The sequence below is a fragment of the Pleurodeles waltl genome, chromosome 6 (genome assembly GCF_031143425.1).
Source record: "Pleurodeles waltl isolate 20211129_DDA chromosome 6, aPleWal1.hap1.20221129, whole genome shotgun sequence".
Taxonomy (NCBI): Eukaryota; Metazoa; Chordata; class Amphibia; order Caudata; family Salamandridae; genus Pleurodeles; species Pleurodeles waltl.
In genome coordinates this window covers 7,165,661-7,187,930 of record NC_090445.1, presented here as the reverse complement: position 1 = coordinate 7,187,930, position 22,270 = coordinate 7,165,661, and the positions used below count along the sequence as shown (strand labels likewise).

Below are 22,270 nucleotides of genomic sequence, written 5' to 3'. Positions count from 1 at the left end.
GATTATGGAAACCCTTTCATCCCCACAGTGTTCCATGCAAAACCTCCCAGTGTTAAAGGGGTTGTGCTCAAACCGACTCCTGATATTACACGAGCCTGGGTGGACACCCGAAGGGTGGACCAAAAATGTAAGGCCTCACATTCAGACCTAGTCTTCATTAGGAGCCAACTCCTACCCGTCGCCGTGGTAGACCACACTGCCCACAAATGTGCCAGTGCCCAGGCCACCGGTGATGCACCACCACCATCAAAGGAAAGCAAGAAGATTGGTGCTGCTGGCAATCCACCACCGCCACCCACTGCACTGCTCTTTCATTTGGCTTACTTTCCAGATACGACAGGACACACTGGGATGACATGAAATACCGGATGGGTACCGCAAAAGAGGTCAAGATTTTGTCTCGAATAGTAAACATCTCAAACACCACCATCCACAAACGCCCTTCAAGAGACTTACCTCCAGCTCCAAAGGACTCAGTTGCACACAGCTCCCGGATCACCAACTCGCTCTGCACTCCACCACCCAGTGTCCTGCAACGAGGAACCAGCTGTGCCCACAGGGTCCCACACCCCTTATGACCTCGACACCCCAAGGGGACCCCAAGACACCACCTTTAAATCTGCTTTAAATCTGCAAGAACCACCCATTTTCAAGTGATCCCCCGGATTGGCCCTGCACCTGCTCCAAGAGACTTTTCAACGCTGCTCCTGCCGGACCCCGGGAGTCACCCGAGCCTCTCCAGCCGGCACAGTGTGGCCACCGATGACCTCGACCAACCTGCAAAAGCGGAACCTGGTTACATAACTGTGCGATTTTATTTGCGTTTTTAAAAGTGACTGCCTATTGATTTCTGTGGTGCGTATATACGCACAGAAAGACTGCATTTACTAAAAATTCAAAAATTCATATCTTAAAAAGTACTTAACCAATTCTGATAATCTTGATCTTAAAAATTATATAAAAATCTGAAGTATTTTTATAAATTGGTCTCAAGTTATTCCTTGGAGTGTGTGAGTCGCAGGATTGATGCTGTGAGTACAGCAGATGCTTTCACTTCTCCAAGATTAGCCTTAGTGCTCGACCAGCTACCTTAAAAATTGGAGCATCAAGTGGTCTAATCTTTACCCCTGGAAACCATGTGTGGTTGCCTGGATCCCCTGCACAGTGTGCCTAGTTTTGCACACTACATAGAGGGCCGGCCTCATACACCGTCCAACTTAACCAATCTATTAAGCTGCCAGTTTTCTTCCCCCAAGTTGATTCCATTGCGGAATGGGCTTTCCATACCGTAGGTGATAAGGGAGCCCTTCTGTAATATTTTTTAACAAAACCCTTTCGCAAAACTCCACAGATTTTTGTCAAATCCGCACAAAGGGCGGGGTCTTTGCAATCAGGCATAACCAGATGGATAGGTAAATGTATTCAACATGTTATACAAAAGCCAAAAGACCTTTGCCTATCCCTCCCAGAGCCCACTCTACCCATAAAAAAGGGCCTCAATGTCCTTCCTAGGAAACATTCCTACAGCTGATAAATGCAAAGCAGTTACATGGTCTACACTAAACACCTTCACTAAACACTATTGTGTGAATGTATCTGCACACAAACAAGCTAACTTTGGCCAGGATGTACTCGTGCACTTTTCAGTCTTCTGCAACATCCTCTGGCTAGCCACTGCATATGGGAGAACTGCTTTACCGTCTGTGCATAGCGTGTGTGTCTACGACACATGCTTCGATGAGAACATGTCACTTACCCTGCAAGTATCTGTTTGTATCATGTAGTGCTGTAGATTCACATGTGCCCACCCACCTCCCTGGAAGTCTTGGTTGTTACAGATACCCTTTACTTTTTTATACCATTTATTTCTCACATGGCCATCTCTCTTGTATATCTCTATCTCAATCTCCATCCTCACCCGCTATGGTGCGGAGAAAACTGGAGCTGGTGCCCATGCGCATTACCAGCAGTAGGTGGAGTCACTCTACCTTGTGACTCAAGAAGAATTCTTTGAAGAAAAACCAACCTGCACACATCCAAGCCCAACACCAGACCAGATAGCAGGAGTATGTATGTGAGACAACATGTGAATCTACAGCACTACATGCCACGAGCAGATGCTTACAGAGTAACATTTTTCATTTGTAGCCAATAGTGCTACAGATTCACAGGCGCCTTGAACGTGACCTGCGTGCTTTAGGTGTTTTATGTAGCACATACATTATATATTTCATATTACGCCTTAAAACCTGTATACTGTCCTGCTTTGCTGTACTCCACTTACTGAACTCACCCATTGGGGGGAAAAAACACAATGTGAGGCGGAGTCTTTTTCTTGGCACATTGTGGTTCTCAAGTTATTAGTTATCTCCAGACCGAAAACTTCAGAGTATGTGAATCTACAGCACTACAAACTGTAAATAGATAGCTGCAAGGTAGGTAACATTTTCCTTCTTTCAGTTTCCAAATTCATATGCATATAAATGTAGTAATTTTATAGTTTGTACACTCTTTAAAATGGCCCATCTTTCCAAGCACCATGAGACCCAGTGGGCCTTAAGCCAACCTTTAAAAGAAACAAAATATATGGAAACCAATATCCTCACTAGTGCCCAGCTGGGTCTGCGTGGCTCTCACTAGTGCCTAGGGGTGTCTGTGTGGTCCCTCACTAGTGCCTGGGGGTGTGTTAATGCCCCCTCACTAGTGCCTGGGGGTGTGTGAATGCCCCCTCACTAGTGCCCAGCTGGATCTGCTTTCCCAACTCCCCACTACTGTTCAACGGTGACTGCTTGTGTTCTCACTTGTGCCCAGCAGTATCTGCCTCTCAAGCCCCCTGCCTCTGTCCACCGATGTCTGCGTGGCCCTTCACTAGTGCCTAGGGGTGTCTGTGTAGCCCCTCACTAGTGCCTGGGGGTGTGTGAGTGGCCCCTCACTAGTGCCTAGCAGTATCTGCTTCTCAAAGTCCCCACAGCTGTTCAGCGGTGTCTGCTTGTCTTCTCACTAGTGCATAGTGGTGTCTGCTTCTTCAGACTCCCCATCAGTGCCAAGCAGTGTCTTCTCACAGTCCTCACCAGTGCCCAGCAGTGTCTGCCTCTCAAACTCTCCACCTCTGTCCAGTAGTGTCTGCTCAGCACATCACTAGTGCCCGGTGGTGTCTGCCTCTTCAGACTTACCATCAGTGCCCAGCAGTGTCTTCTCGCACTCCTCACCAGTGCCCAGCGGTGTCTTCTCACACTCCTCACCAGTGTCCAGCGGTGTCTTCTCACACTGCTCACCAGTGCCCAGCAGTGTCTTCTCACACTCCTCACCAGTGCCGAGCATTGTCTTCTCACACTCTTCACCAGTGCCCAGCGGTGTCTGCCTCTCAAACTCTCCACCTCTGTCCAGTGGTGTCTGCTCGGCACCTCTCTAGTCACCGGTGGTGTCTGCCTCTTCAGACTCCCCATCAGTGTCTTCTCACACTCCTCACCAGTGCCCAGCGGCATCTTCTCACACTCTTCACTAGTGCCCAGCGGCATCTTCTCACACTCCTCACCAGTGCCCAGCGGTGTTGTCTCACACTCCTCACCAGTGCCCAGTGGCATCTTCTCACACTTCTCACCAGTGCCAAGCAGTGTCTTCTCACACTCCTCACCAGTGCCCAGCAGCATCTTCTCACACCCCTTACCAGTGCCCAGCGGTGTCTTCTCACACTCCTCACCAGTGCCCAGCGGTGTCTTCTCACACTCCTCACCAGTGCCCAGCGGTGTCTTCTCACACTCCACACCAGTGCCCAGCAGTGTCTTCTCACACTCCTCACCAGTGCCCAGCAGTGTCTTCTCACACTCCTCACCAGTGCCCAGCAGTGTCTTCTCACACTCCTCACCAGTGCCCAGCAGTGTCTTCTCACACTCCTCGACCAGTGCCCAGCAGTGTCTTCTCACACTCCTCAACGGTGCTGATCAGTGTCTTCTCACACTCCTCACCGGTGCCCAGCGGTGTCTTCTCTCACTCCTCACCAGTGCCCAGCGGTGTCTTCTCACACTCCTTACCAGTGCCCAGCAGTGTCTTCTCACACTGCTCACCAGTGCCCAGCAGTGTCTTCTCACACTGCTCACCAGTGCCCAGCAGTGTCTTCTCACAAATTCTTTACCAGTGCCCAGCTGTCTCTTTTCACACTCCTTATCAGTGCCCAGCGGTGTTATCTCACACTCCTCACCAGTGCCCAGCTGTGTCTTCTCGCACTCCCCAGCGGTGTCTTCTCACACTCCCCACCAGTGCCCAGCGGTGTCTTCTCACACTCCTCACCAGTACCCAGTGGCATCTTCTCACACTGCTCACCAGTGCCCAGCAGTGTCTTCTCACACTCCTCACCAGTGCCCAGCGGTGTCTCCTCACACTCCTCACCAGTGCCTAGCGGTGTCTTCTCACACTCCTCACCAGTGCCCAGCGGTGTCTTCTCACACTCCTTGACCAGTGCCCAGCAGTGTCTTCTCACACTCCTCATCAGTGCCCAGCGGTGTCTTCTCACACTCCTCACCAGTGCCCAGCGGTGTTGTCTCACACTCCTCACCAGTGCCCAGCGGTGTTGTCTCACACTCCTCACCAGTGCCCAGCGGTGTTGTCTCACACTCCTCACCAGTGCCCAGCTGTGTCTTCTCACACTCCTCACCGGTGCCCAGCGGTGTCTTCTCACACTCCTCACCGGTGCCCAGCGGTGTCTTCTCACACTCCTCACCGGTGCCCAGCGGTGTCGTCTCACACTCCTCACCAGTGCCCAGCGGTGTCTTCTCACACTCCTCACCAGTGCCTAGCGGTGTCTTCTCACACTCCTCACCAGTGCCGAGCAGTGTCTTCTCACACTCCTCACCAGTGCCGAGCAGTGTCTTCTCACATTCCTCACCAGTGCCCAGGGGCGTCTTCTCACACTCCTCACCAGTGCCCAGCAGTGTCTCCTCACACTCCTCACCAGTGCCCAGCTGTGTCTTCTCACATCCTCATCAGTGCCGAGCAGTGTCTTCTCACACTCCTCACCAGTGCCCAGCGGCGTCTTCTCACACTCCCCAGCAGTGTCTTCTCACATTCCTCACCAATGTCCAGCGGTGTCTTCTCACACTCCTCACCAGTGCCCAGCGGTGTCTTCTCACACTGCTCACCAGTGCCGAGCAGTGTCTTCTCACATTCCTCACCAGTGCCCAGGGGCGTCTCCTCACACTCCTCACCAGTGCCCAGCGGTGTCTTCTCACATTCCCCACCAGTGCCCTTGCCTTTATTGGACTCAGTCCATGTTTTTCACACCACTTGTCAACGTAATCTAAGCAGCTTATAATTGTAAAGGTGGCCAGTTGTTCCAGACTGCTAATGCCATCCCTGCTCTCTCTGCAGAGACTGCTGGCAGGAGTGCCAGTTGGTTGCCTTTTGTAAGGGCGTCTGCATGACACATATGCAAGTTGAAAAAGAGAAATGTGTCTGTGGGATCTGCTGTTACAGGTCAATGTCTTGTCTGTTCCTGCAGGTGAGGATGCCCAGTGACTCTTCCTTCCTTCTCTTCTAGGCACCGAGGGGAGGGCAGGGATGGCTGCCATCGCAGACCCTCAGGGCACTTGTGACTTGGAGAATTTTGCCCGTGAGCTGCGGAAGGCTCTCCCCGTGTATGCCCACCCAGTGTTCCTGCGGCTGCTGCCGGAAGTCAACAAGACAGGTGAGTCCACCAACACCTGACCAGGCTGGTCCCCAAAACAAGTCTGGTAATGTTCATCTCCTGCTGCTGTGGTGGTTATCAAAATTGCTTGTTCTTTACATTCCTGATGCTCTCAGCATTGGCAGACATTACTGTGCTCAGAAGAGGCTTTATTGGTATAAATCTGTGAGTAAATCAAAAAAGTGATGGGTGAAATGCTTGAATTAGTCTCTGGCACTCTTTGTCTCCCATTGTTGCCACTCTAGCCACACTACAGTCAGACACAAATCAGCCTTGGTTCTGCCCCAGTAGAAATAGTCTAGCTCCAAATACCAGGGCTGGTCCTCACCGATGAGAACACACGCAACACCAGACTGGTTCTAGTCTACGCTGTCAGTGAGATGAGAGATATAGCTTGATTCCTGTGGGAAAGCTTCACAGTGCAAACAGGGCCGAGCAGTGTCTTCTCACAGTGAGACAGTCTTTTGTGGTGCCCCTACCCCATCACCTGATCATCGGATTCCCTCACTACCACCTGGCAAAAGTGCCCCTCATCTCTCCATAGCCCCTCTCTCCCATACATTTCAGTTGTTTTAAAGTGCTTACTAATCCACTCAGCTATCCACATAAAATACAGATCTGTTCTTTGCAGCAGGCACATTAACCCTCTGCGCTACCTTATGGCGAGTCAAAACTGCCACTAGATAAAAGGACAAAACTCTCTCTCTAGCAGAAAGATGAATCACAACACTAATCTTGACATTTTTTTTGCTGCCTGAAATCTGGAGGAACAAGGAACTCTGCATCAGGAGATTTTAGATTGTACATTATTGTGAAACACAGCCCCCACTCCCCACCCCAAGGTCAGTGCCCCCCCTTCAGGTCAGCGCCCTGTGCGGCCACACCGACTGCACTGCTCTAAAGCCGGGGCCATGAGTGCAAACCAATGGGAGCCGGATAGCCTTCTCCCATTTAATGTTTAAGTGCTGTTTTCAAATCATTTGTGAACTTTTTTTTTTTTTTTTAGTACAAAATATCACTTATCAAAACATATGAGAATTTCTGTATTTAGTGGATATTCAAACCACAAAGTAAAAAACAGTCAATCACTTGTAAGGTTGTGTCTGTAGCTTTCAGTTCAAGGACTCACAATTGGTCTATTTTGAACAGTGCCTAATTGACCCAGTGGTTTCCGGTGTGGGGCAACTGCAATTATTTTTGAGGGCCGGCGTTTAGTTTTTCTGCCTCAAGCACTTACTGTGAGCAAAAGACATATGGGAAAGACACAGGAAGAGAAAAACAAAAAAGCGTCACAAAGGGAGAAAGCCGAAAGCTTCAAGAGTGAGCTGAAGGGGCAGGGAGTGGCTGGATTAAAGAGGCCCAAGATGGATTCAGGATCACGCTGCCTCAGTATTCTGTTCTCGCACATTTAATTGCAGGAGCCACAAGTTTCAAAGGAGAGCTTTGGTCCCGGCACGTTTTTATTTACAAATTAAGTACTGATTTTGAAACAGCAATTACTGATGTACTTGTATACATTTTTGCAATCGTTGTAGCGTACATGGCAATATACCCCTTGATGAAGGACCTTTCTCCTCTGAAATGCTTTGGAGTTTAAATACATTTTTGTTTCAAAATGGACCAATTGTGCATCAATGTATATTTATGCCATGGCACTGAAATTAATGTGGCCCAATAACACGCTATTTAGAGCAACTGTACTAATAAACGCACAACCGCACATTTATTACTACAGAGCAAAGGTAAAATTTGGGATTATTACCATGGTACAGCAAATTAACATGCGAAGGACACTAAGGCCCATGTTTTAACTTTGGTGGTAACTGCCGCCTACCGCCTCGGCAAACCGTCGCCGCGGCTAACATCCGTCTGCCATAATATGGCCACAGCCGGATTTCCGCCACAAGAAGGGTGGAAATCTGGCTGTGGCCATGCTGGCGGATGGTGTTAAGGTGGCGCTGCTACCACCAGCAGCACCACGGCAGTCGGCCGCCGCCAGCCGTATTATGAGAAATAATACAGCCTAGCGGTATTCTGCTGGTTGGCACTTCTGGCGGAAGCAGCTCCCTGTCCCGTCCCCCTGCCGGAAAAACCCCTGGATTCAGGTAAGTCGGGTTTACGATAGGGGTGGGAGGTGTTGTGTGTGTGTGGGGGTGTGTGCATGACTCTGTGAGTGTGTGCGTGCATGCGCATGAGTGTGTAGTGTTGCATGTGCATGTGTGAGAATGCGTCATTGAATGGAAAAGTGAATTGAGTGTGTGTCTGTGTGTAAGTTTTGATGTGTGTATGGATGTGTGTGTGAATGAATGGATGCATGCATGTATGCCTGTGTGAGTGTGTGAATGCGTGGTGCGTGCCTGCTAGTGTGCATGTATGGGGGGGATTGAAAAGGGGGGAGCGTGGATGGAGGGGGATTGGGGTTTGTATAGGGAGTGTTGGGGGGGTGGGCCTCCTACCAGTGACAGGGAAGGAATTCCATGTCACTGTTACGGCCTACCGCCATGGCGGTCAGTGTGGTACATTGGTGGCCTGTCGGCGGTACTACTGCCACATTTCCACCGACCGCCGGGGTCATTATGACCCCCTAAGTGCCTGAGATTGCAAGTAACATTTACTTTAAAATGGATAACACTTGTTCTAATAGTCATGAGTCTCTTCAGTGTGGTTTTAGCATCCTGCACAAATGCGACCACTTGCTTTCTGGTGTTGCCCAAAAATCTTTAGGTAAAACAAGTACACATGAAAAGCTACCATGGCGGTAAACCATACATATAGAAGCAGAAAGTATAACAACTTTGCTCTCAGATACAGAAAATCGAAAAGTAATTAAACAATATTTGACAAAAAGTTAGAACTTTACTCAACAAACGTGCTTTTTGTGAATTGGTGTAGATCCATTGAGCCTTTTTTTTATTTTTGAGAAACTACTGTTTTAACGGGGGCTTAGGTTGGGCATTAAGGGGTTAGTGCTCAGAAAAAGTTAGGTATAATTAGATGTTTTGTCCCGCGGTGATGAAAATGTTTTAAGAAAATAGGGCCTTCTGATTGGCAGAGGGACCCCTTTCTCCCATCAGTCATTACAGTAACATGGTACTGAGTGACCTTGTTGGCTGCCATCACCAGGATTTGGAGACTTGGTCCCCACATCTTGAAAGCATTTTTGAAAGAGGACATAAGGAGGCAGGGTAGGGACATCTTGACCCCAGGCACTTTTTGTTTTGGATGGGGGCACTGAGAGACCGCACCTCAGAAAATAACTTTTTTTTTTAGACCTCAAGGCCATGGTAATCTTTCAGGACCCAGGTAGGCCCTCCAGTGAGGTACCAGGATTCCCCCATGGGAGCCACTATGCAAGCTCCCCCCCCCACTGTGCCATGCAAGATTCCCTATAGAGGATTACACTGTTCCGTAGTACCATGGGGTGGAAGCTTGCATGGTGAAGTGCCAAAATATTTAGAAGAAAATTTGGGTTGGGTCCATAGAGCTGAAGGACTCAGCGTGGGTTGGCACATGTTGGGGGAGAGAGGGTTTGATGCAGGGCTGAAGGCTTGTGCAACGGAAGTTGGACACTGGTGGGGTGATAGCCAAAGGCTGTGGTCAGCAGGGGTGTTGGTCTCCCTCAAGGAAGTTGGGCACCGGGCAGCAGGGTCCAGCAGTAGGTTAGGCAGCGGCGTCAGAGACTGCGCAGGGCATGGACAGAGACCGTGCACAACAGGTGCAGCAGTAGGTTAGGCAGCGGCGGCAGAGTTAGCGCAGGGCCTGGACAGAGACCGTGCAAAGCAGGTGCAGCAGTAGGTTAGGTAGCGGCGGCAGAGTTAGCGCAGGGCCTGGACAGAGACCGTGCACAGCAGGTGCAGCAGTAGGTTAGGCAGCGGAGGCAGGGTTAGCGCGGGGCCTGGACAGAGACTGTGCACAGCAGGTGCAGCAGTAGGTTAGGCAGCAGCGGAAGAGTTAGCGCAGGGCCTGGACAGAGACCGTGCACAGCAGGGTGCAGCAGTAGGTTAGGCAGCGGAGGCAGAGTTAGCGGAGAGCCTGGACAGAGACCGTGCACAGCAGGGTGCAGCAGTAGGTTAGACAGCGGCGGTGGAGTTAGCACAGGGCCTGGATAGAGACCGTGCACAGCAGGGTGCAGCAGTAGGTTAGACAGCGGCGGTGGAGTTTGCGCAGGGCCTGGACAGAGACCGTGCACAGCAGGTGCAGCAGTAGGTTAGACAGCGGCGGTGGAGTTAGCGCAGGGCCTGGACAGAGACCGTGCACCGCAGGGTGCAGCAGTAGGTTAGGCAGCAGAGGCAGAGTTAGTGCAGGGCCTGGATAGAGACCGTGCAAAGCAGGTGCAGCAGTAGGTTAGGCAGCGGCGGAAGAGTTAGCGCAGGGCCTGGACAGAGACCGTGCACCGCAGGGTGCATCAGTAGGTTAGGCAGCGGCGGCAGAGTTAGCGCAGGGCCTGGACAGAGACCGTGCACCGCAGGGTGCAGCAGTAGGTTAGGCAGCGGCGGCAGAGTTAGCGCAGGGCCTGGACAGAGACCGTGCACAGCAGGGTGCAGCAGTAGGTTAGGCAGCGGCGGCAGAGTTAGCGCAGGGCCTGGACAGAGACCGCGCACAGCAGGGTGCAGCAGTAGGTTAGGCTGCGGAGGCGGAGTTAGCGCAGGGCCTGGACAGAGACCGTGCACCGCAGGGTGCAGCAGTAGGTTAGGCAGCGGAGGCAGCGGAGGCAGAGTTAGCGCAGGGCCTGGACAGACACCATACGCAGCAGGGTGCAGCAGTAGGTCAGGCAGCTGCTGCAGAGTTAGCGCAGGGCCTGGACAGAGACTGTGCACAGCAGGTGCAGCAGTAGGTTAGGTAGCTGCTGAAGAGTTAGCGCAGGGCCTGGACAGAGACCGTACGCAGGAGTAGGTTAGGTAGCTGCGGAAGAGTTAGCGCAGGGCCTGGACAGAGACCGTACGCAGCAGGGTGCAGCAGTAGGTTAGGCAGCAGCGGCAGAGTTAGCGCAGGGCCTGGACAGAGACCGTGCGCAGCAGAGTACAGCAGTAGGTTAGGTAGCTGCGGCAGAGTTAGCGCAGGGCCTGGACAGAGACCGCGCACAGCAGGGTGCAGCAGTAGGTTAGGCAGCGGAGGCAGAGTTAGCGCAGGGCCTGGACAGAGACCGTGCACAGCAGGTGCAGCAGTATGTTAGGTAGCGGCGGTGGAGTTAGCGCAGGGCCTGGACAGAGACCGTGCGCAGCAGGGTACAGCAGTAGGTTAGGTAGCTGCGGCAGAGTTAGCGCAGGGCCTGGACAGAGACCGTACGCAGCAGGGTGCAGCAGTAGGTTAGGTAGCTGCGGCAGAGTTAGCGCAGGGCCTGGACAGAGACCGTGCACAGCAGGGTGCTGCAGTAGGTTAGGCAGCGGAGGCAGAGTTAGCGCAGGGCCTGGACAGAGACGTGCACAGCAGGGTGCAGCAGTAGGTTAGGCAGCGGCTGCGGAGTTAGCGCAGGGCCTGGACAGAGACCGTACGCAGCAGGGTGCAGCAGTAGGTTAGGTAGCGGAGGCAGAGTTAGCGCAGGGCCTGGACACAGACTGCGCACAGCAGGGTGCAGTAGTAGGTTAGGTAGCGGAGGCAGAGTTAGCTCAGGGCCTGGACAGAGACCGTGCGCAGCAGGTGCAGCAGTAGGTTAGGCAGCGGAGGCAGAGTTAGCTCAGGGCCTGGACAGACACCGTGCGCAGCAGGTGCAGCAGTAGGTTAGGAAGCGGCAGCGGAGTTAGCGCAGGGCCTGGACAGAGACTGTGCACAGCAGGTGCAGCAGTAGGTTAGGCAGCGGAGGTAGAGTTAGCACAGGGCCTGGACAATGACCGTGCGCAGCAGGTGCAGCAGTAGGTTAGGCAGCGTTGGCGGAGTTAGCGCAGGGCCTGGACAGAGACTGTGCACAGCAGGTGCAGCAGTAGGTTAGGCAGCGGCGGCGGAGTTAGCGCAGGGCCTGGACAGAGACCGTGCGCCGCAGGGTGCAGCAGTGGGTTAGGCAGCGGAGGCAGAGTTAGAGCAGGGCCTGGACAGAGACCCTGCGCACCAGTGTGCAGCAGTAGGTTAGGCAGCGGAGGCAGAGTTAGTGCAGGGCCTGGACAGAGACCGCGCACAGCAGGGTGCAGCAGTAGGTTAGGCAGCGGCGGCAGAGTTAGCACGAGGCCTGGACAGAGACCGCGCACAGCAGGGTGCAGCAGTAGGTTAGGCAGCGGCGGCGGAGTTAGTGCAGGGCCTGGACAGAGATCGTGCACAGCAGGTGCAGCAGTAGGTTAGGCAGCGGAGGCAGAGTTAGCGCAGGGCCTGGACAGAGACCGTGCACAGCAGGTGCAGCAGTAGGTTAGGCAGCGGCGGCGGAGTTAGTGCAGGGCCTGGACAGAGACCGTGCACAGCAGGGTGCAGCAGTAGGTTAGGCAGCGGAGGCGGAGTTAGCGCAGGGCCTGGCCAGAGACCGTGCACAGCAGGTGCAGCAGTAGGTTAGTCAGCGGAGGCGGAGTTAGCGCAGGGCCTGGACAGAGACTGTGCACAGCAGGTGCAGCAGTAGGTTAGGCAGCGAAGGCAGAGTTAGCGCAGGGCCTGGACAGAGACCGTGCACATCAGGGTGCAGCAGTAGGTTAGGCAGCAGCGGCAGAGTTAGCACAGGGCCTGGACAGAGACCGTGCACAGCAGGTGCAGCAGTAGGTTAGGCAGCGGCGGCGGAGTTAGCGCAGGGCCTGGACAGAGACCGTGCACATCAGGGTGCAGCAGTAGGTTAGGCAGCAGCGGCAGAGTTAGCACAGGGCCTGGACAGAGACCGTGCACAGCAGGGTGCAGCAGTAGGTTAGGGCAGCGGCGGCAGAGTTAGCGCAGGGCCTGGACAGAGACCGTGCACAGCAGGTGCAGCAGTAGGTTAGGCAGCGGCGGCAGAGTTAGCGCGGGGCCTGGACAGAGACCGTGCAAAGCAGGGTGCAGCAGTAGGTTAGGGCAGCGGAGGCAGAGTTAGCGCAGGGCCTGGACAGAGACCGTGCACAGCAGGTGCAGCAGTAGGTTAGGCAGCGGCGGCAGAGTTAGCGCGGGGCCTGGACAGAGACCGTGCACAGCAGGTGCAGCAGTAGGTTAGGCAGCGGAGGCAGGGTTAGCGCGGGGCCTGGACAGAGACCGTGCACAGCAGGGTGCAGCAGTAGGTTAGGGCAGCGGCGGCAGAGTTAGCGCAGGGCCTCGACAGAGACCGTGCACAGCAGGTGCAGCAGTAGGTTAGGCAGCGGCGGCAGAGTTAGCGCAGGGCCTGGCCAGAGACCGTGCACAGCAGGTGCAGCAGTAGGTTAGGCAGCGGAGGCAGAGTTAGCGCGGGGCCTGGACAGAGACCATGCACAGCAGGGTGCAGCAGTAGGTTAGGGCAGCGGAGGCAGAGAGTTAGCACATGGCCTGGACAGAGACCGTGCACCGCAGCTGCAGCAGTAGGTTAGGCAGCGGAGGCAGAGTTAGCGCAGGGCCTGGACAGAGACCGTGCACAGCAGGTGCAGCAGTAGGTTAGGCAGCGGCGGCGGAGTTAGCGCAGGGCATGGACAGAGACTGTGCACAGCAGGTGCAGCAGTAGGTTAGGTAGCTGCTGAAGAGTTAGCGCAGGGCCTGGACAGAGACCGTACGCAGGAGTAGGTTAGGTAGCTGCGGAAGAGTTAGCGCAGGGCCTGGACAGAGACCGTACGCAGCAGGGTGCAGCAGTAGGTTAGGCAGCAGCGGCAGAGTTAGCGCAGGGCCTGGACAGAGACCGCGCACAGCAGGGTGCAGCAGTAGGTTAGGCAGCGGAGGCAGAGTTAGCGCAGGGCCTGGACAGAGACCGTGCACAGCAGGTGCAGCAGTATGTTAGGTAGCGGCGGTGGAGTTAGCGCAGGGCCTGGACAGAGACCGTGCGCAGCAGGGTGCTGCAGTAGGTTAGGCAGCGGAGGCAGAGTTATCGCAGGGCCTGGACAGAGACGTGCACAGCAGGGTGCAGCAGTAGGTTAGGCAGCGGCTGCGGAGTTAGCGCAGGGCCTGGACAGAGACCGTACGCAGCAGGGTGCAGCAGTAGGTTAGGTAGCGGAGGCAGAGTTAGCGCAGGGCCTGGACACAGACTGCGCACAGCAGGGTGCAGTAGTAGGTTAGGTAGCGGAGGCAGAGTTAGCTCAGGGCCTGGACAGAGACCGTGCGCAGCAGGTGCAGCAGTAGGTTAGGCAGCGGAGGCAGAGTTAGCTCAGGGCCTGGACAGAGACCGTGCGCAGCAGGTGCAGCAGTAGGTTAGGCAGCGGCAGCGGAGTTAGCGCAGGGCCTGGACAGAGACTGTGCACAGCAGGTGCAGCAGTAGGTTAGGCAGCGGAGGTAGAGTTAGCACAGGGCCTGGACAATGACCGTGCGCAGCAGGTGCAGCAGTAGGTTAGGCAGCGTTGGCGGAGTTAGCGCAGGGCCTGGACAGAGACTGTGCACAGCAGGTGCAGCAGTAGGTTAGGCAGCGGCGGCGGAGTTAGCGCAGGGCCTGGACAGAGACCGTGCGCCGCAGGGTGCAGCAGTGGGTTAGGCAGCGGAGGCAGAGTTAGAGCAGGGCCTGGACAGAGACCCTGCGCACCAGTGTGCAGCAGTAGGTTAGGCAGCGGAGGCAGAGTTAGTGCAGGGCCTGGACAGAGACCGCGCACAGCAGGGTGCAGCAGTAGGTTAGGCAGCGGCGGCAGAGTTAGCACGAGGCCTGGACAGAGACCGCGCACAGCAGGGTGCAGCAGTAGGTTAGGCAGCGGCGGCGGAGTTAGTGCAGGGCCTGGACAGAGATCGTGCACAGCAGGTGCAGCAGTAGGTTAGGCAGCGGAGGCAGAGTTAGCGCAGGGCCTGGACAGAGACCGTGCACAGCAGGTGCAGCAGTAGGTTAGGCAGCGGCGGCGGAGTTAGTGCAGGGCCTGGACAGAGACCGTGCACAGCAGGGTGCAGCAGTAGGTTAGGCAGCGGAGGCGGAGTTAGCGCAGGGCCTGGCCAGAGACCGTGCACAGCAGGTGCAGCAGTAGGTTAGTCAGCGGAGGCGGAGTTAGCGCAGGGCCTGGACAGAGACTGTGCACAGCAGGTGCAGCAGTAGGTTAGGCAGCGAAGGCAGAGTTAGCGCAGGGCCTGGACAGAGACCGTGCACATCAGGGTGCAGCAGTAGGTTAGGCAGCAGCGGCAGAGTTAGCACAGGGCCTGGACAGAGACCGTGCACAGCAGGTGCAGCAGTAGGTTAGGCAGCGGCGGCGGAGTTAGCGCAGGGCCTGGACAGAGACCGTGCACATCAGGGTGCAGCAGTAGGTTAGGCAGCAGCGGCAGAGTTAGCACAGGGCCTGGACAGAGACCGTGCACAGCAGGGTGCAGCAGTAGGTTAGGGCAGCGGCGGCAGAGTTAGCGCAGGGCCTGGACAGAGACCGTGCACAGCAGGTGCAGCAGTAGGTTAGGCAGCGGCGGCAGAGTTAGCGCGGGGCCTGGACAGAGACCGTGCAAAGCAGGGTGCAGCAGTAGGTTAGGGCAGCGGAGGCAGAGTTAGCGCAGGGCCTGGACAGAGACCGTGCACAGCAGGTGCAGCAGTAGGTTAGGCAGCGGAGGCAGAGTTAGCGCAGGGCCTGGACAGAGACCGTGCACAGCAGGTGCAGCAGTAGGTTAGGCAGCGGCGGCAGAGTTAGCGCGGGGCCTGGACAGAGACCGTGCACAGCAGGTGCAGCAGTAGGTTAGGCAGCGGAGGCAGGGTTAGCGCGGGGCCTGGACAGAGACCGTGCACAGCAGGGTGCAGCAGTAGGTTAGGGCAGCGGCGGCAGAGTTAGCGCAGGGCCTCGACAGAGACCGTGCACAGCAGGTGCAGCAGTAGGTTAGGCAGCGGCGGCAGAGTTAGCGCAGGGCCTGGCCAGAGACCGTGCACAGCAGGTGCAGCAGTAGGTTAGGCAGCGGAGGCAGAGTTAGCGCGGGGCCTGGACAGAGACCATGCACAGCAGGGTGCAGCAGTAGGTTAGGGCAGCGGAGGCAGAGAGTTAGCACATGGCCTGGACAGAGAGCGTGCACCGCAGCTGCAGCAGTAGGTTAGGCAGCGGAGGCAGAGTTAGCGCAGGGCCTGGACAGAGACTGCGCACAGCAGGGTGCAGTAGTAGGTTAGGTAGCGGAGGCAGAGTTAACGGAGGGCCTGGACAGAGACCGTGCGCAGCAGGGTGCTGCAGTAGGTTAGGCAGCGGCGGGAGAGTTAGCGCAGGGCCTGGACAGGGACCTTGCACAGCAGGTGCAGCATTAGGTTAGGCAGCAGAGGCAGAGTTAGCGCAGGGCCTGACAGAGACCGTCCACAGCAGGGTGCAGCAGTAGGTTAGGCAGCGGAGGCAGAGTTAGCGCAGGGCCTGGACAGAGACCGTGCACCGCAGGGTGCAGCAGTAGGTTAGGCAGCGGAGGCAGAGTTAGCGCAGGGCCTGGACAGAGACCGTGCACAGCAGGTGCAGCATTAGGTTAGGCAGCGGAGGCAGAGTTAGCGCGGAGCCTGGACAGAGACCGTGCACCGCAGGGTGCAGCAGTAGGTTAGGCAGCGGAGGCAGAGTTAGTGCAGGGCCTGGACAGAGACCGTGCACCGCAGGGTGCAGCAGTAGGTTAGGCAGCAGAGGCAGAGTTAGTGCAGGGCCTGGACAGAGACCGTGCACAGCAGGTGCAGCAGTAGGTTAGGCAGTGGCGGCAGAGTTAGCGCAGGGCCTGGACAGAGACCGCGCACAGCAGGTGCAGCAGTAGGTTAGGCAGTGGCGGCAGAGTTAGCGCAGGGCCTGGACAGAGACCGCGCACAGCAGGTGCAGCAGTAGGTTAGGCAGCGGAGGCAGAGTTAGCGCAGGGCCTGGACAGAGACCGTGCGCAGCAGGGTACAGCAGTAGGTTAGGTAGCTGCGGCAGAGTTAGAGCAGGGCCTGGACAGAGACCGTACGCAGCAGGGTGCAGCAGTAGGTTAGGTAGCTGCGGCATTGTTATCGCAGGGCCTGGACAGATACCGTACGCAGCAGGGTGCAGCAGTAGGTTAGGTAGCTGCGGCAGAGTTAGCGCAGGGCCTGGACAGAGACTGCGCACAGCAGGGTGCAGTAGTAGGTTAGGTAGCGGAGGCAGAGTTAACGCAGGGCCTGGACAGAGACCGTGCACAGCAGGTGCTGCAGTAGGTTAGGCAGCGGAGGTAGAGTTAGCTCAGGGCCTGGACAGAGACCGTGCGCAGCAGGTGCAGCAGTAGGTTAGGCAGCGGCGGCGGAGTTAGCGCAGGGCCTGGACAGAGACCGTGCACAGCAGGTGCAGCAGTAGGTTAGGCGGCGGAGGCAGAGTTAGCGCAGGGCCTGGACAGAGACCGTGCACAGCAGGTGCAGCAGTAGGTTAGGCAGCGGCGGCAGAGTTAGCGCAGGGCCTGGACAGAGACCGTGCACAGCAGGTGCAGCAGTAGGTTAGGCAGCGGAGGCAGGGTTAGCGCTGGGCCTGGACAGAGACCGTGCACAGCAGGGTGCAGCAGTAGGTTAGGGCAGCGGCGGCGGAGTTAGCGCAGGGCCTGGACAGAGACCGTGCACAGCAGGGTGCAGCAGTAGGTTAGGGCAGCGGAGGCAGAGTTAGCGCAGGGCCTGAACAGAGACCGTGCACAGCAGGGTGCAGCAGTAGGTTAGACAGCGGCGGTGGAGTTAGCGCAGGGCCTGGACAGAGACCATGCACAGCAGGGTGCAGCAGTAGGTTAGGCAGCAGCGGCAGAGTTAGCGGGGGGCCTGGACAGAGACCGTGCACAGCAGGGTGCAGCAGTAGGTTAGGCAGCGGCAGCAGAGTTAGCGAAGGGCCTGGACAGAGACCGTGCGCAGCAGGGTACAGCAGTAGGTTAGGCAGCGGCAGCAGAGTTAGCGCAGGGCCTGGACAGAGACCGTGCACAGCAGGTGCAGCAGTAGGTTAGGGCAGCGGCGTCAGAGTTAGGGCAGGGCCTGGACAGAGACCGTACGCAGCAGGTGCAGCAGTAGGTTAGGTAGCTGCGGAAGAGTTAGCGAAGGGCCTGGACAGAGACCGTGCGCAGCAGGGTACAGCAGTAGGTTAGGCAGCGGCGGCAGAGTTAGCGCAGGGCCTAGACAGAGACCGTGCACAGCAGGTGCAGCAGTAGGTTAGGCAGCGGAGGCAGAGTTAGCGCGGGGCCTGGACAGAGACCATGCACAGCAGGGTGCAGCAGTAGGTTAGGGCAGCGGAGGCAGAGTTAGCGCAGGGCCTGGACAGAGACCGTGCACCGCAGGTGCAGCAGTAGGTTAGGCAGGGGAGGCAGAGTTAGCGCAGGGCCTGGACAGAGACCGTGCACAGCAGGTGCAGCAGTAGGTTAGGCAGCGGAGGCAGAGTTAGCGCAGGACCTGGACAGAGACCGCGCACAGCAGGTGCAGCAGTAGGTTAGGCAGCGGAGGCAGAGTTAGCGCAGGGCCTGGACAGAGACCGCGCACAGCAGGTGCAGCAGTAGGTTAGGCAGCGGAGGCAGAGTTAGCGCAGGACCTGGACAGAGACCGCGCACAGCAGGTGCAGCAGTAGGTTAGGCAGCGGAGGCAGAGTTAGCGCAGGGCCTGGACAGAGACCGTACGCAGCAGGTGCAGCAGTAGGTTAGGCAGCTGCGATGGTGTCGGTGCAGGGCCTGGCCAGAGAACATGTGCAGCGCGGTGCAGCAGTAGGTTAGGTAGCTGCACCCTGCTGCGCGCATGGGCTCTCCTTTATTGCTTTCTCCCGGTGTCAGTGCTCTTTCTCCTTCTCCCGGTGACACTCTTCTTCTCTGCTTTCTCCTGGTGTCACTGCTGTCTTCCTCCTTCTCCCAGTGACACTCTTGTTCTCTACTTTCTCCTGGTGTCAGTGCGCTCTTCCTCCTTCTCCCGGTGACACTCTTCTTCTCTGCTTTCTCCTGGTGTTGTGCGGTCTTCTTCCTTCTCCCGGTGACACTATTCTTCTCTGCCTTCTCCTGGTGTCAGTGCGCTCTTCTTCCTTCTCCTGTGTGCTCTTCCCCCTTCTCCCGTGGACACTCTTCTTCCCTGCCTTCTCCTGGTGTCAATGCTCTCTTCCTCCTTCTCCCAGTGACACTCTTCTTCTCTGCCTTCTCCTGGTGTCACTGCTCTCTTCTTCCTTCTCCCGGTGACACTCTTCTTCTTTGCTTCCTCCTGGTGTCAGTGCGGTCTTCCTCCTTCTCCCAGTGACACTCTTCTTCTCTGCTTTCTCCCAGTGTCAGTGCTCTCTTCCTCCTTCTTCCGGTGACACTCTTCTTCTCTGCCTTCTCCTGGTGTCAGTGCGCTCTTCTTACTTCTCCCAGTGACACTCTTCTTCTCTGCTTCCTCCCGGTGTCATTGCTCTCCTCTTCCTTCTCCCAGCGACACTCTTATTACCTGCTCCCTCGGGGTGTCACTGCTCTCTTCTTCCTTCTCCCGGTGACACTCTTCTTCTCTGCTTTCTCTTGGTGTCATTGCTCTCTTCCTCCTTCTCCCGGTGACACTCTTCTTCTCTGCTTTCTCCCAGTGTCAGTGCGCTCTTCCTCCTTCTCCCGGTGACACTCTTCTTCTCTGCTTTCTCCCGGTGTCAGTGCGCTCTTCCTCCTTCTCCCAGTGACACTCTTCTTCCCTGCTCCCTTGGGGTGTCACTGCTGTCTTCCTTCTTTTCCCAGTGACACTCTTCTTCTCTGCCTTCTCCTGGTGTCACTGCTCTCTTTTTCCTTCTCCCGGTGACACTCTTCTCTGCCTTCTCCTGGTGTCACTGCTCTCTTTTCCCTTCCCCCAGTGACACTCTTCCTTTCTGCCTTCTCCTGGTGTCAGTGCGCTCTTCTTCCTTCTCCCACTGACACTATTCTTCTATGCCTTCTCCTGGTGTCACTGCTCTCTTCTCCCTTCCCCCAGTGACACTCTTCTTCTCTGCTTTCTCCTGGTGTCAGTACGCTCTTCCTCCTTCTCCCGGTGACACTCTTCTTCTCTGCTTTCTCCTGGTGTCAGTGCGCTCTTCTTCTTTCGCCCTGTGACACTCTTCTTCCCTGCTCCCTTGGGGTGTCACTGCTGTCTTCCTCCTTCTCCCGGTGACACTCTTCTTCTCTGCCTTCTCCTGGTGTTGTGCGCTCCTCTTCCGTCTCCCACTGACACTCTTCTTCTCTGTCTTCTCCTGGTGTCAATGCGGTCTTCCTCCTTCTCCCGGTGACACTCTTCTTCTCTGCTTTCTCCTGGTGTCACTGCTCTCTTCCTCCTTCTCCCGGTGACACTCTTCTTCTCTGCCTTCTCCTGGTGTCAGTGCGCTCTTCTTCCTTCTCCCACTGACACTCTTCTTCTCTACCTTCTCCTGGTGTCACTGCTCTCTTCCTCCTCCCAGTGACACTCTTCTTCCCTGCTCCCTCGGTGTGTCACTGCTCTCTTCTTCCTTCTCCCAGTGACACTCTTCTTTGCTTCCTCCCGGTGTCATTGCTCTCTTCCTCCTTCTCCCAGTGACACTCTTCTTCTCTGCTTTCTCCCAGTGTCAGTGCACTCTTCCTCCTTCTCCCGGTGACACTCTTCTTCTTTGCTTTCTTCTGGTGTCAGTGCGCTCTTCTCTCTTCCTTCTCCCGGTGACACTCTTCTTCTTTGCTCCCTCGGGGTGTCATTGCTCTTTTCTCCCTTCTCCTGATGTCATTCTTCTTCCTTCTGGCATCATTGCTCCCTTCCTCCTTCTCCCGGTAAGAATCTTCTTCTCGCTTCCTCCCGCCATCTTTGCTGCCTCCCTCTTCCTTCCGGTGACACTCTTGTTCTCTTCCCCTGCAGGTACTTACAAGTTCCAGAAGACCGAAATGCGGAGAGAAGGCTATGACCCAGTGCAGGTGAAGGACCAGTTGTTCATCCTGGATTCCCACCTTGGCAAGTACCTCCCTTTGGATGAGGAGATGTTCCGGAGGATCCAGTCTGGGAAGCAGAAGCTGTGACCGTGGAAGGGCCCGTCTTCTCCTGGAGGGCACTAGACGTACACGATGCATGGGTTGCAGGTGACGAGAGGGCTCCATAGGTCATTTCCCACAGGTTATGGACCAAGACCAATCTGTTCCTTTTCAGGAAGTGGCTGATCAAAGTATGCTGAGCCCAGGGGGGGAAGGCTTGAGACACTGGCACCCCCTCCTCACTTCTGACCACTTCCATTATGTCATCTGATACGTATTCTGGAGAGGGTGGCAGATTATTTTTTACTTTTACAGTTGATTTTTGTATAATTAATTTATTGCAGTTACAGGACTGCTTTTCTCTAGCTGTAATCGGTGAAGCTAGAGATCAATTATCTGGACTTGTTTGAAGTTATGACACTCATGTGGGCACTGGACGCATCAACAGAGGATCCGCGTTACCTGCGGCCCTCGGGCCTGGAGCACTGCAGCATTAAGCACACCTCCACATGTATTCAAGAAGGGAATAATATTTATTGTGTCTGGATTTGAAGTCCAACAGGTGAAAAACTGTTAATCAAAAGGGAAATTGCATTTTAAGGTGCGAACAGTGTGTGTGTGTGTGAACGCACACACGTGGGAGTACGCACATGTCTACCTGAGTGCTGCTGATGGTCGGCTAACGAACATGTGTATGGCTGATCATATTTAGATCGAGCTTACAGGACAGTGCAGATGTCTTGCTGTGAAGGACATATTGTGAGCTTGCCAAGAATATACAGAGGCTTGGTTTGTGTCCATCGCTTGCCACTGTCTGTCTTTACTGTCACTCTTATTGGCCAACTTTGTATTCGTGTCTCAGCTTGTCAGTCTTGTGTTTGTCCCTCCCATTGAGCATAGCCTCTTTACTATCTCTTCTGAATGACTTGCTTCCCTTCTTGCTTTACAAGTACTATTTTTTCCTTTTTGGTTAAGTGCGCCACAAGATTGCATGTGTTTTCCAGAGATCTGACTTGTGTACTTCTCTCCCCCACACAAAATGTTGCACAGTCACCTGTGTGGTTCTCCCACTCACCCTCCACCCCGCTTCAAAAAAGGCTTTTGCACATCACGGATCCTGCCCAGCAGGGGTAAGAAAGACTGACCAAGTCAATAGTTCTCAAATTTGGGACCTGTTGGCTTTGGCAATGCTTGTTTTGAATTGCTTCTGGATGCTGATGTAAGAGTGAACAGCTGCTGTGGTGCTGAAGAGTGTGAATATGTTCCTACGCCGCCTGTGTGCTGTTGGTGTTATCGACTGTGTGAGTGCACACCCACTCGGCTAGTGCTGGTGGGGGTGAGTGTGTGAGTATACATCAGTTTTTATGGTGCTTATTACAGCCCTCCAGTTCTTAGCCACACACAAGACACTCACTCACACTGTCAGGTGGGCACTGGGAGAACAGAGATGGAAGAGAAACCAGTGGGGTAATCCACTCCTACTGTGGTGTAATGCACTTCAGCTGCGGTGTAATGCACTTCAGCTGCGATGTAATGCACTACCGCTGCGGTGTAATGCACTTCAGCTGTGATGTAATGCACTTCACCTGTGGTGTAATGCACTACCGCTGCGGTGTAATGCACTTCAGCTGCGGTGTAATGCACTTCAGCTACGGTGTAATGCACTTCAGCTGCGGTGTAATGCACTTCAGCTGTGGTCCAATGCACTTGAGCTGCAATGTAATGTGTTTGAGCTGTGGTGTAATGCACTTCAGT

General features: G+C 55.4%; 1 protein-coding gene across 2 annotated transcripts in view; it reads left to right on the top strand.

The window, feature by feature from the left end:
* SLC27A4 (solute carrier family 27 member 4) overlaps window positions 1-21,313 on the top strand; it is a 216,662-nt gene extending 195,349 nt beyond the window's left edge. For both annotated transcript variants that reach the window (XM_069236970.1, XM_069236971.1), the window contains exons 12-13: window positions 5,534-5,680; window positions 20,406-21,313. In XM_069236970.1, the coding sequence (XP_069093071.1) occupies window positions 5,534-5,680; window positions 20,406-20,563 (305 nt within the window). In that variant the 3' untranslated portion in view covers window positions 20,564-21,313. The remainder of the gene's footprint in view (window positions 1-5,533; window positions 5,681-20,405) is intronic.
* Window positions 21,314-22,270: the final 957 nt, after the last annotated feature.